Source organism: Ipomoea nil, unplaced genomic scaffold (assembly GCF_001879475.1).
Source record: "Ipomoea nil cultivar Tokyo-kokei standard unplaced genomic scaffold, Asagao_1.1 scaffold3109, whole genome shotgun sequence".
Classification (NCBI taxonomy): domain Eukaryota; kingdom Viridiplantae; phylum Streptophyta; class Magnoliopsida; order Solanales; family Convolvulaceae; genus Ipomoea; species Ipomoea nil.
Window position 1 is genome coordinate 4545 of NW_017619537.1, and position 12154 is coordinate 16698.

Genomic DNA, 12154 nt, shown 5'->3' on the forward strand with positions numbered 1-12154 from the left:
AATGCTTTGAAAGAGTACTTGACTGCAGAAAAATCCCCCCTACTCCGTAAGATACAAAACCTTCCTGTATCATACTTGGTCATTCCTTGGAAGGAGCTTGACAATGTCATTGATTGTGCCATATATGTCATGCGACACATGGAGTCCTACAACGGGAATGTTCAAGATTGGGACAGTGGATTCAAGATAGGCACCCATGTAAACGTAAGAGTATAAGATATATTAATTTCAACTTAGATTTGCTTTTTTTTTTTTTTTTTTTTTGTTTTTTAACATCTTTTTTTTTTTTTTTTTTTTGAAGGCTGACTTCATTTGGGAGCTTAGAGCTAAATACGCATCAAACATTATCACATGGGGTAGGAACACTGAAAGATTGCGAGTTATGAAGGCAGCCAAGGATCTCTCAAAGAAGAAGTGAAACTATACCGCTTTTTGGTGTTTGAATATGTTGTGAACATGAAGCAAATCTTGACTGTTGATATTTTGTAATGTGCACAGATATTTTGCACCTATGAATACACAATCTATTGCTGGTAAATGAAAGTTCATAAACTGGCAAAAGGAAAATTCATAATCTGACACATAATTCTCATAAAATCTGAATAGCATAAAATACATAAGCACATACTCTAAATTCATAATCACATATAGGAAAATTCATAATCACATAAAGGAAGATTCATAATCAGATAAAGGAAGATTCATAATCTGAGACATAGAGGAAAATTCATAATCACATAGAGGAAAATTCATAAACTGGTAAGGGAAAGTTCATAAACTGGTAAATGAAAGTTCATAAACTGGCAACGGAAAATTCATAATCTGGCACATAATTCTCATAAAATCTGAATAGCATAAAATACATAAGCACATACTCTAAATTCATAATCACATATAGGAAAATTCATAATCACATAAAGGAAAATTCATAATCAGATAAAGGAAGATTCATAATCTGAGACATAGAGGAAAATTTATAATCACATAGAGGAAAATTCATAAACTGGTAAAGGAAAGTTCATAAACTGGTAAATGAAAGTTCATAAACTGGCAAAGGAAAATTCATAATCTGACACATAATTCTCAACCTATATCTAAAAATCATAAAATTCATAAGTACATACTGTTAACATGATCTCAGTCTATAGCTACATCGTGGTCTACATTCTTATTAAAATGAACAAATTGTGAACCCCCGGTGCTTGGATGTACAAGATATCCATCACGAGCAATCTCTGAAATATTTTCCAAGACCAATGATTGGACAGAGCCCTTTGTAATTGAAGCAAGCTTGTTTGCAGCGCTCTTTCTTCCCCTTGCTGCATTGTACTTCTTCTCAATAACACTACTACTCCTTTTATTTCTCACACCTTTACCCCTCCGGCTTGAGGGGTCTTGGACAATACCACTTGACGAAGACACAGCACCCTCCTCAGTGTTCACATCCCCAATCTCAGCTTCAATGTTTTTCCTTGCATTCTCAACGGCTTCATCACATAATTGTCTAGCAACACTGTTATCTTGGCTAGAAACAATAAGCCTTTGAAATTTCCTACTAATCTCAACAGCCCAAATTGAAGAAGGGACACCACCATTATAAAACACAGATGCAATGTCCACGTTTGTACGCTCAACAGCCTTTTTAGTCCATCTTTTTAGAATGTATTTATCGGGAATACTGGAAACACAGTGCACATGAAGTATACGTAAGCAGTGGCAGCAAAGTATTCCCAATTCTGAAAACAGCTTGCAACTACAACATATATCCAAATTGATTGCCTTAAAGGTTACTTCATGCCTTATGATATCTATGTCTGGTCGCCACACATGATACTTGCACATACAACCATCGTTCAACACCATTTCTTGATAACAAGAGCTACCTTTCATAAATTGTTCCTCGAACAAAAAATATATCTCAATTGTATAAACCTCTCTAGCATGTGAAAGGAGTTTCACATGATCCAACATCATGGAGGGTACTCCTTGAGAACACCGGAAATCCTCGCCATTTTCCTTACTTCTCCATTCAGATATAACACTCACAAATGATGAATAAAAATCACATAAACCAGCAGTCTTGGACAGCCTCCTAGAAATTGCATGATTTGTGCTTTCACTCCTTTGCGAAGATAAAATACCCCCGGAGAAATAATCCTTGTTGAACGCTGGACACCACTTCTCCCTACAGTCATAAAGCTTCTCTAGCCATGTATTCTTATGACAATTATATTTTGTAACCATCCTGAAAAGGTTAAAACACATGTTTATTACTCATATTCTGAAAATTCATAATCTCATATTACAAAGTTCATAATCATGTAACAGAAAATACATAATGACATAACAGAAAATACATAATTGAATACTGTGAATTCATAATCTCATATTACAAAGTTCATAAATCATATAACAGAAAATACATAATGACATAACAGAAAATACATAATGACATAACAGGAAATCCAGAATTGTATAACTGTGAATTCATAATCTCATATTAGAAAATTCATAAATCATATAACAGAAAATACATAATGACATAACAGAAAATCCATAATGACATGACAACACAAATTCAGAATTATATAATGTAAATTCATAATAACATACCTTGTCCAGTAAACCTCAAATTCAGCTTCAGTCTCGGTGTATTTCAACACACAATTAAACATATCCAGAAAATCCTTATGATTCCTCAATGCCTTAATATGCTTCTTCGAATTCTCACCAATATGCCATATGCAAAGACGGTGGCGTGATGTAGGAAACACCATGGAAATGCCAGCAGCCATAGCTGAACATTGATCCGTCATGATAGTCTGTGGACACTTGCCATCCATGGATCTTAAAAACGCTCTAAACAACCACGCAAATGACTCTATCCTCTCATTCATCAAAAAACCACAACCAAACATTACATTCATGCAATGATGGTTCATCCCTACAAAAGGACCACAAATCATATCATATTTGTTAGTGCGGTATGTTGTATCATGCACTAACAGATCACCAAACACCTCATAATCCCTTCTCATTTGACCATCCCTCCAAAAAAAACTACACAATCTTCCATCCAAATCAACTTCGAAATCAAAAAAGAAATCAGCCTCATTAGATTGCCTCCTCCTGAATATCTCAACCAAAGAATTTGAATCCGATCCATCCAAACACTTCAAACTCACAGAAGCCATCGAATTGTAAGCATCGCGGTTGGTAAAGCCAACCAATGGAGAGCCCCCTGACTGATGTTTCAAAAACCTCATACCATCCGCCAATGCAACACCACTACTCTTCATGTCTTTTAAATATTCAAGCTGATTGTTTCCCACTCTTCTATGCGACCGAAGCAGATGACTCTTGCCAAATGAACATAACTCGTGATTGTGCTCTTTCAAGTGTTTTGTAACTGTCCACATCCCATCACCCCCCACATCAAACTGAACAAATGCACCACATCCAGTCCTCATATCAATCTTTGAGTAAAGCTTAACACCACTGTTTGGTTTCTGCTTATACCCAGCCTTAGCACAGAAGAACCTCTTCATCTGAATTGACTTAGTAGATGCCTTATAACGTTGTTGGCCTTTCCTCACACTAAAACCAACTCTGTATGCATATCCATTATATAACTCAAAAGCTTCGTCAACATTTCTTACTACAACACCCACCAAGTCTTCATCAACTGCAATTGCAACAAAAATATAACCACACCTATACCAACTACTAAACTATGAATGTGGATTTCACCTATAATGAATGTAATATGCTACACTATAGAATTCATAATCTCATGTGAGAACATTCATAATCACAAAGAATAAAATTCATAACATCATATAAGAAAGTTCATAACAAAAACCGGATATCAATAACATTTGTGACATTATGAGCATTCAAAGTTGCATAGATACTCATGGCATTAAATGCATAACCTCATAACATAAAATTCATAACCTCATATGGAAAATTCATAATAACATAACGGAAAATTCATAACCTCAAACTGTAAATTCATAACGTGAACAGATTATTAATACCAATCACAACATTCAATTTGCATATAATCACCATGAATCAGTACCTACACCTACAAGAAACAACATTCATGATACACCAACTAATAAAAAGAACCTGGACTTGAAGACGAGCCATCAATGTCAATGTTTAACTCTGCTTGATCATTGCTTATTGAATCACCAACACAATCTTCATTCACTGAGTATATGCAAGCAGTGTAACACACCAGTTAATATGTTATGGACATATTACTATTACATTATGAATATTCATATCACATGCATGAACAGAGTATCAAAATTCATAACTCTGTAACAGAAAATACATAATTGCATTTTGTAAAATTCATAACAGAAACATGGAACTAATACACATTTACGGCCATTATGAACATTCAAACTGCATAGATACTGAACAAATATCAATAAAAATAACTAAATCTTCAACAATCCATGATCTCATAAATCAAACGAAATCAAACGCATAAAATCAAACGCAACCTGGAATCGCAGAAATCATATCGGTTGAATCTTCTCCTCGAACCATCGTCTCCTCCATCACGAATAGGAAAGAATCGCGAATGTCGGATCACAATTGCCTTCAGCGATTTGCGAATAGGAAATAATCAAACGCAAAGAGTTGTCTGATCATAACTGCCTTCCTAACGCCGTTAATAGAACAGTGTTTTTTTTTTTTTTTTTTAAACGACGCCAAAAGCGACGTCGTTTGGAAGCGTGTTCACCAAGCATGGTGAGCACGTTTCCACAGCATAATTTGCGATGCCTTAACATAATATTATACAGTTGTTTTACAAGAAGGCGAGGTTGTTTGGTTGGTAAAACTACAAACTAGTGGACTAGGCTTTGATTCCTTATGCTTCTTAATATGTGATTCTATCATATTAGTCAGCGAGGCCCATCTGTGAGAAAAGATAATGTTGTGAAAGCTGAACAATAAATGATATGACTTTTATTTTTCATGCTTATATTTAAAGTATATTTTGAGTTAATTTTATTTTTTGTCTTAAAATTATAGGTGACAGTTCACTTTTAGTCCTTTTTATCAAAATATTTTTTTTTAGACTAAGTATTATTGTGACATGATCAATTTTGACCCTCTATAAAAAAAATAGTTGAAATTTTGTTAAATATAAGGGCATTTCGCTTTTCAATTATGATTTTTTTTCCAAAAAATAAATATATAAAATATAACAGGTCAACCCACTTTGTATTGAAAAGATCAAAATGTCTTTCAATTTAATGAAATTTCAACAATTTTGTTGATAGAGGACTATAATTGGTCATGTCATAATACTATAACCAAAATAAGATGTTTTGGCAAAACAGGACTAAGAGTGGACTGTCACGTATAAATCTAGGACAAAAAATGACATTAACTCAATTATTTTATTCAAACAATCATAACTATTCTAAAATCATAGGGTGTTTATTCAAACTTTTTTAGTCAACAAAATCCCCTGAATTTGTGAGACTGGATAACAGAATGTATTTTTTAGAATGTTGAACAGTAAAAGACTATTTTTATGAATATCTAGTTAATGAAAAAAGTATTTATAAAAATATATAAAAAAATAATATTTGTGATTTATAATATTCTTTTTATTTAAATTATTTTATCCAAATAATCTTAATTTAACTATTTTAAAATCATATATTTTTTATCAGATTTTTAGATTCGCTGTTGTTTTAGAAATTTTTATTGATAATTAATATATTATTTATTATGATAACAATGTTATTGTTTATAAACTTATTTTATTAGTACTATTGACTCTATTATAAGATACTATATGTTATTGTTTATAAGCTTATTTGATTTTAAATTCTTTATTCATTTCTTTGTGAAAGTACTTAAATTTTTTCATAAGTGTTATTTTGTATGTAAAATTGTTAAAAACTTGTTAATCTTATTTCAAGTTATTTGATATTAGTTTTTTTAATCCTTTATATAATTTAAATTTTAGGTATAAAATATATGTTAACATCGGTAGGGCCCATTTCTTTTGTCATGCCCCGGGCCTATAAAATAATAGGACCGGGCCTGCAGTTAAGCATTACCCAAATCCAAACCACTGCAAAATTTAAGCTCTTAGTTTTCAAGAGAGGCAGTTCTTTAAATTTTAAGACTAAAAGGACACAACAGTTAATCAGCCCCAGTCCACTATGAAGAAAAATCAATTAGTATTTTTGACGGCCATAACCGATCGCGGCAAATTATGCTATGGACCCGTGTCCACATTGAATTGTGGACACGGACCCAAAACGACGTCGTTTTTAAAAAAAAAAACGCGTCATTTAGTTAAAAAAAAAAATCGCGCGTGTTTTGCCGTTAACGGCGTTATTTTTTTTTTTTTTTATTATGAATGTACAGTTATGCCGTTATGAATGTACAGTCGTTTTTTAAAAAAAACGCGTCATTTAGTTAAAAAAAAAAAATCGCGCGTGTTTTGCCGTTAACGGCGTTATTTTTTTTTTTTTTTTTTATTATGAATGTACAGTTATGCCGTTATGAATGTACAGTTATGCCGTTATGAATGTACAGTTATGCAATTATGAAATTATGAACACAGAGCTCTAACATTATGAACTTACAATTATGAACATATATAGTGATAAAATTATGACCATGGAGCTTTAAAATTGTGAATATAGAGCTTCGAAGATTATGAATGTACAGTTATAGAGTTATGAATCTACAGTTATGGAGTTATGAATCTACAGTTATGAGATTATGAATCTACAGTTATGGAATTATGAATGTACAGTTATTGATCAAATTATGAACAAAGAGCTCTAACATTATGAACTTACAATTATGAACATATAGTGATAAAATTATGAACATAAAGCTCTAAAATTGTGAACATAGAGCTTCGAAAATTATGAATGTACAATTATGGAGTTATGAATGTACAGTTATGACGTTATGAATGTACAGTTATAGAGTTATGAATGTACAGTTATAGAGTTATGAACGTACAGTTATGGAGTTATGAATGTATAGTTATTAACATATAGTAATAAAATTATGAACATATACTTCTATAACAAAGTGATTTGAAATTAAAAAAAAAAAAAAAAAAAAAAAAAAAAAAAAAGATAACAGTGCCTAACGGCACTGTTACCCGTGTCCAGCAAGCATGCTGGACACGGGTCCAAGGCATAACGATTGACCGATCGCCTACTCGGTAGAAGGAAATCAAATTCCAAAAATTGACCTTAGCCAGCGGTTCTTGACGGGAATTAATTAAGGAAAATGATCCTTTCAAAAAAAAAAAAAAGGAAAATGATAAATGACTTCAATCAATCTTCAATTCTTCAATTCTAAATATAATAAAGCCAAATCTTTTGGGGGGAAATTCCGCCCAAACGATACAGCGTCGTTTGAGGCAAATGCAATGGGATTAAAATTTAGTAAATCGTGCCAGCCACCCTTTGTTCATAAATTGTTTGCACAGCGCCACAACCATTTGAATTGGATCTGCATAGGAAAATGGTTCACCGTTTAGACTTCCAAGAATTTAAAAAGCCTGCAGCTATACCCATCTAGACTTAAAACACAGGCATCCTAGCCCATACCCATACAACTCTACTATAGGCCAACAGCCTACATATTAGGCTAAACACCATACGTATCTCTGTTCATTGATTAAACAATTCCAGTTAAACTATGTGTGTGTATATATATATATATATATATATATATATATATATATATATTCTTTGAATCAGACAAGCTATCTACACTTTTTTTTTTGAATAGAGTCAATATTCAAAACGACAAGCTATCTACATACATTTTCTACCTTCATCGAAAAGAAAGGCATATGAAGGGGAAAAACATTCTAAGTTGCTATAGTGCTTGAACCAAGTAAACATTTTATTTATTTTACAATTTAGAATCGAAACTCGATATTTAGAGTTTATTAAAATCGCTAATCGGAACGGACGGTTTATTTTCCGAACTGAAAAAATAAAATACATTTATTGTTGAATTTAGACTATTTAAAATAAAAAATAAAATTCTAAAATAAAGACAGTTTAAAATCGAAAACCGAATTCAGAACCGCCGATTCACGGTTCAAGATCCAATTTTTTTGATTCATAATTTTAATAAATTGAAATCCAAATATTAGGTTCTAGATCTGAATCATAACCGGAAACTTTCAATTCAATTGCTATAGTGTCCGGTTCAGTTTGATCCGAACCGTAGTCATCCCTACGTATACGCGATAATTTGTTGGAGAAGTAAAATAAATAAAATGTTTACTTTAAGGGTAGAAATGTCAATTTAATATATCAAGGGGAAAAACTACCACTTTTAAAATAATTGAGGGGGCTAGTGTGCTTACCTAAATAATTGAGGGGGAAAAAAGATTATAAGTATATAACTCAGGGAGAAAAAGTGCCATTTTCCCCAAAATGTATATTATCTGTGTACTGAATGTACATTATATAATATAATGTACACTCAGTACAAAAATAATGTATATCCCCTTATTACAATGTACATTATTTTTGTATTAAATGTATATTATTTTATACTGAATGTACATTATTTTATCCTATACAAAATATGGTCTACACAACTTATATGCACCATGTTTCATTCAATAATGATTGGGTAGTTGAAGGGTCTACTAATTGACTCTATAATTGTTTGGGCTAATTAGATTTAACACAGATTGTGCTTATTATTATTATTATTATTATTATTATTATTATTATTATTATTATTATTATTATATTATTATTTATAGAAAATGTTGGGCTTTTTAATATCTTCCCTACATACATACATTTGTACATATGTTATACGTATAACATATATAGCTAATAATATCTTCCCTACATACATACATTTGTGAATATGTTTTTTTAGCAATTTCTAGCTACATAGAAATATAGTATGGCTTGGCAATATGGCCACTTATAGCTCAGAGGCACAAGGGAGGATATGTGGTTTGTTATATGATGTTTGGTCAACCAGGAATGAGGCGGTTTGGGATGGCTGTCTGCCGTTGCCTATGGTGGTGGTCAGGAGGTTCACGGCAAAGTGGGCTTCTTGGACAGCAGCTGAACAGCAACGCATCACCTCACGTGTGCTGTGTGTGGCTCCGGATCCGGCTCCTGTAGTAGATGATGGCGTGTTATGTCGTGTGGATGCGGGCTTCCATGGTCCGTATCATGTGCCGGCTTATGGATTCGTAGTGCAGGAGAAGGATGGAATCTTTGTGGCGGCAGGGAATGGACCTCTTACTTGCCCTTATGACCCCCTCTTGGCGGAAGCAATGGCTTTGTGTGAGGCTCTATCTTGGCTGAGGAATAATGGCTACTCAAGGGTTTCAGTTTACACTGACAGTCTCGTCTTGGTTTCCAGTCTAAAGCATGCTAGTTCGTTTCGAACTTATTTTGGTTTTGGTTTGCAAGCTTGTAATCGTTTATTAGATCAAATGTCTAGAACAGCAGTAATTCATGTACGCAGGGATGCTATACAGGCTGCCCATGATATGGCTAAGCATGTATCTGCCTCTTTGACACGTTCTCTTTGGAGGGATATTCCTCCCGCTTTTCTTGAGCCTGGAATGGCTAATGCAATTTAAGGTTGTTGGCTTTCAAAAAAAAAAAAAAGAAATATAGTATGCATATATTAGTGATATGTGTTTAATTTTTTTAGTGATTTAGTGATATATTATTAATTATTGATTTCTCATAAGTTATTAAATATTCTGTAGAAAACATTTCACCATCCTACTTTAATTCAAATATAAGCACAAGTCCGTCAATTGTGTACGGTGTATTTCAAAGATCATTATCTACTCCGCTCATCATGTTAACAAATGATAAGTATGAATTTAAGTATAACTATTTTTTTGACCCTTAATGATATTATAATTTTTTTTCTAAAGTATATATACTAACTTTATTTTACATGATTTAGGTGATAATTTACCCCAGACAACAATTGTTACGCCATACGGATCGACATTATCCCAAATGCATCTATCTAATGTATGTTATAATAATAAGAATTGTCAACAAGCCAGTATGCTAGATGACTCATTGAGAAATTTCGGCACAGCATCGACTCCGTTTCATGGCGAGCACAAATTTAGACTAAACGAGTTTGTACCATTAAGCGATGTGACAAATAGTACAATTATACATTATAGTGAAAAAGTTTTTATGAATATATAGAGGTTTTTATATTCATATGTATATTAGTGAAAATAATCAAATATATTAGTGTACACACACATACATATATAAGTTATATAAAAAAAATAGTTAATACTGTTTTTTATCTAGGTAATAGAAGTAGTACGATCGCATGGGTTACATTAAAATCGTCGGCTCCTCATAATCAAACGATAAGTCCAAGACATTTTCCTCTACCAAACTTGAATGATGAATTTGATGAGTTAGTTGAACTGATTACAGTTCATGGTAATATAATATATGCAGTACGACATTAAAGATTCAAAGTACAAAATTGTTTTTGTATATTATACATAATTAAACATTAATTTGTGTTGTAGAGGATTATGCAGATCTTGGTGATCCGAACAATATGTGAGCATTGTTCTGTAATATTTTGGTTTGTTGAACGTATTAATAAGATCAAGGTCAATGGATCTTCAAAATATTCTTTGTGTTGCGGGCATGGGAAGATTTGCTTACCACCAACTACAACACCGCCTAAAAAGTTATTTGATTTGTTCTTCACTAATGGTGAAAAAAAGAAAATGTTTCATAGAGAACATTAGGTCTTACAATAACATGTTTAGTTTCATGTCAATTGGTGGGAAGATTGACAATTCCATAAACAATGGTGGTGCAGCTCCAGTTTTCCGTATGTATGGCCAGAATTATCACTTGATAGGCAACTTATTGTTGCCAGACGGTAACAAGCCAAAATTTGCACAGCAGTATATTCATGACACACAAAATGAGATAAGTAATTGTATTTTTTTCAGTTAGGTATGTGTAATTCATCTCATGTGTAATAGTTGACATATAAATGACATTATTGCATCATCTTGATCTCATAACATTTTAAATTCTTTTGTAGGCGAGGAGATGATAAATCTAAAATCCATGTTGATGTTGTTGCTGACATTAAAGAGGTCCTTGATCAGAACAACGTTTCGCAATGCAAGGTCTGAGATAGAAGCAAATCCAAAAGTGGAGATAAAGATGAGATTAATTGGTAAACGTTTTAAAGACGCAAGAACTTACAACTTACCAATAGTGTCAGAAGTTGCAGCTTTGATTGTTGGTGATCTAGACCCATTAATAGGTGAACGCGATATTGTAGTTGAGGCAAAATCTGGAGCATTGAAAAGGATAAGCGAGCTAAATCCTGCTTACTTGCCGCTGCAATATCCAATACTGTTTCCTTACGAGGAGGATGGGTACATGGAAGATATCCCATTTGCTAGGACATCAAGTAGTCAAAAATTTTCAAGGCACCGTATCTCCCCTAGGGAGTACTTCGCCTTTCGAATTCATTAAAGATCGAGTGAGATCTCAACAATTTTGTACGGTATAAGATTGTTCTAGCAGTTCTTAGTGGATGCTTACACCATGGTGGAGTCGGGTAGACTTATTTTCATTAGGACCAACCAGAAGGCACTGAGGTGCGAGGCATACAAAGGGATGTCATATGTGTTGACTAGGGGAGAAATTGATCCTAGCACACAAGGCAAGCGTATAATCTTACCATCCAGCTTTACATGTGGAGCCCGCTACATGATACAGAATTATCAAGATGCGATGGCAGTCTGTCGGTGGATTGGGTACACCAATTTGTTTATTACTTTTACGTGTAACCCTAAGTGGCCAGAAATACAACGGTACCTTAATAAGAGGAACTTAAGGGCTGAAGACAGGCCTGATATTGTGTGACGGATATTCAAAATGAAATTGGATTGTCTAATCAAAGATTTCAAAGCAAGTAAACTTTTTAGAAGTTAGAACAATCAGAGCAGGTAATGTCCATGTTAGATTATTAATTGTTGATTTTCATTATTATAGTTTATTTGAAACTATATCACTAATATATGTTGTAATTTTGCATTTCTCCAATTTAAGAAGATTATTAGAGATAAACA

General features: G+C 33.0%; 1 protein-coding gene across 1 annotated transcript; it reads right to left on the reverse strand.

Moving 5' to 3' along the window:
* Positions 1 to 1137: 1137 nt before the first annotated feature.
* Positions 1138 to 4074, reverse strand: LOC109166827 (protein FAR1-RELATED SEQUENCE 5-like). The gene is made up of 5 exons (XM_019315707.1): positions 4041 to 4074; positions 3087 to 3685; positions 2614 to 2822; positions 1933 to 2245; positions 1138 to 1833 (listed from the first exon to the last, which is right to left on the reverse strand). The coding sequence occupies exons 1-5, from the start codon at positions 4072 to 4074 to the stop codon at positions 1138 to 1140; spliced, it is 1851 nt and encodes a 616-aa protein (XP_019171252.1).
* Positions 4075 to 12154: the final 8080 nt, after the last annotated feature.

Coding starts and splice junctions, on each gene's coding strand:
- LOC109166827 (XM_019315707.1), bottom strand. CDS start 4,074: ATGGTGATTATATGCAAATTGAATGTTGTGATTG. Junction 2,823..3,086: donor ATTTCTTTTTTGATTTCGAA/GTTGATTTGGAT, acceptor AAGTGTCCACAG/ACTATCATGACGGATCAATG. Junction 2,246..2,613: donor TTTGAGGTTTACTGGACAAG/GTATGTTATTAT, acceptor TAACCTTTTCAG/GATGGTTACAAAATATAATT.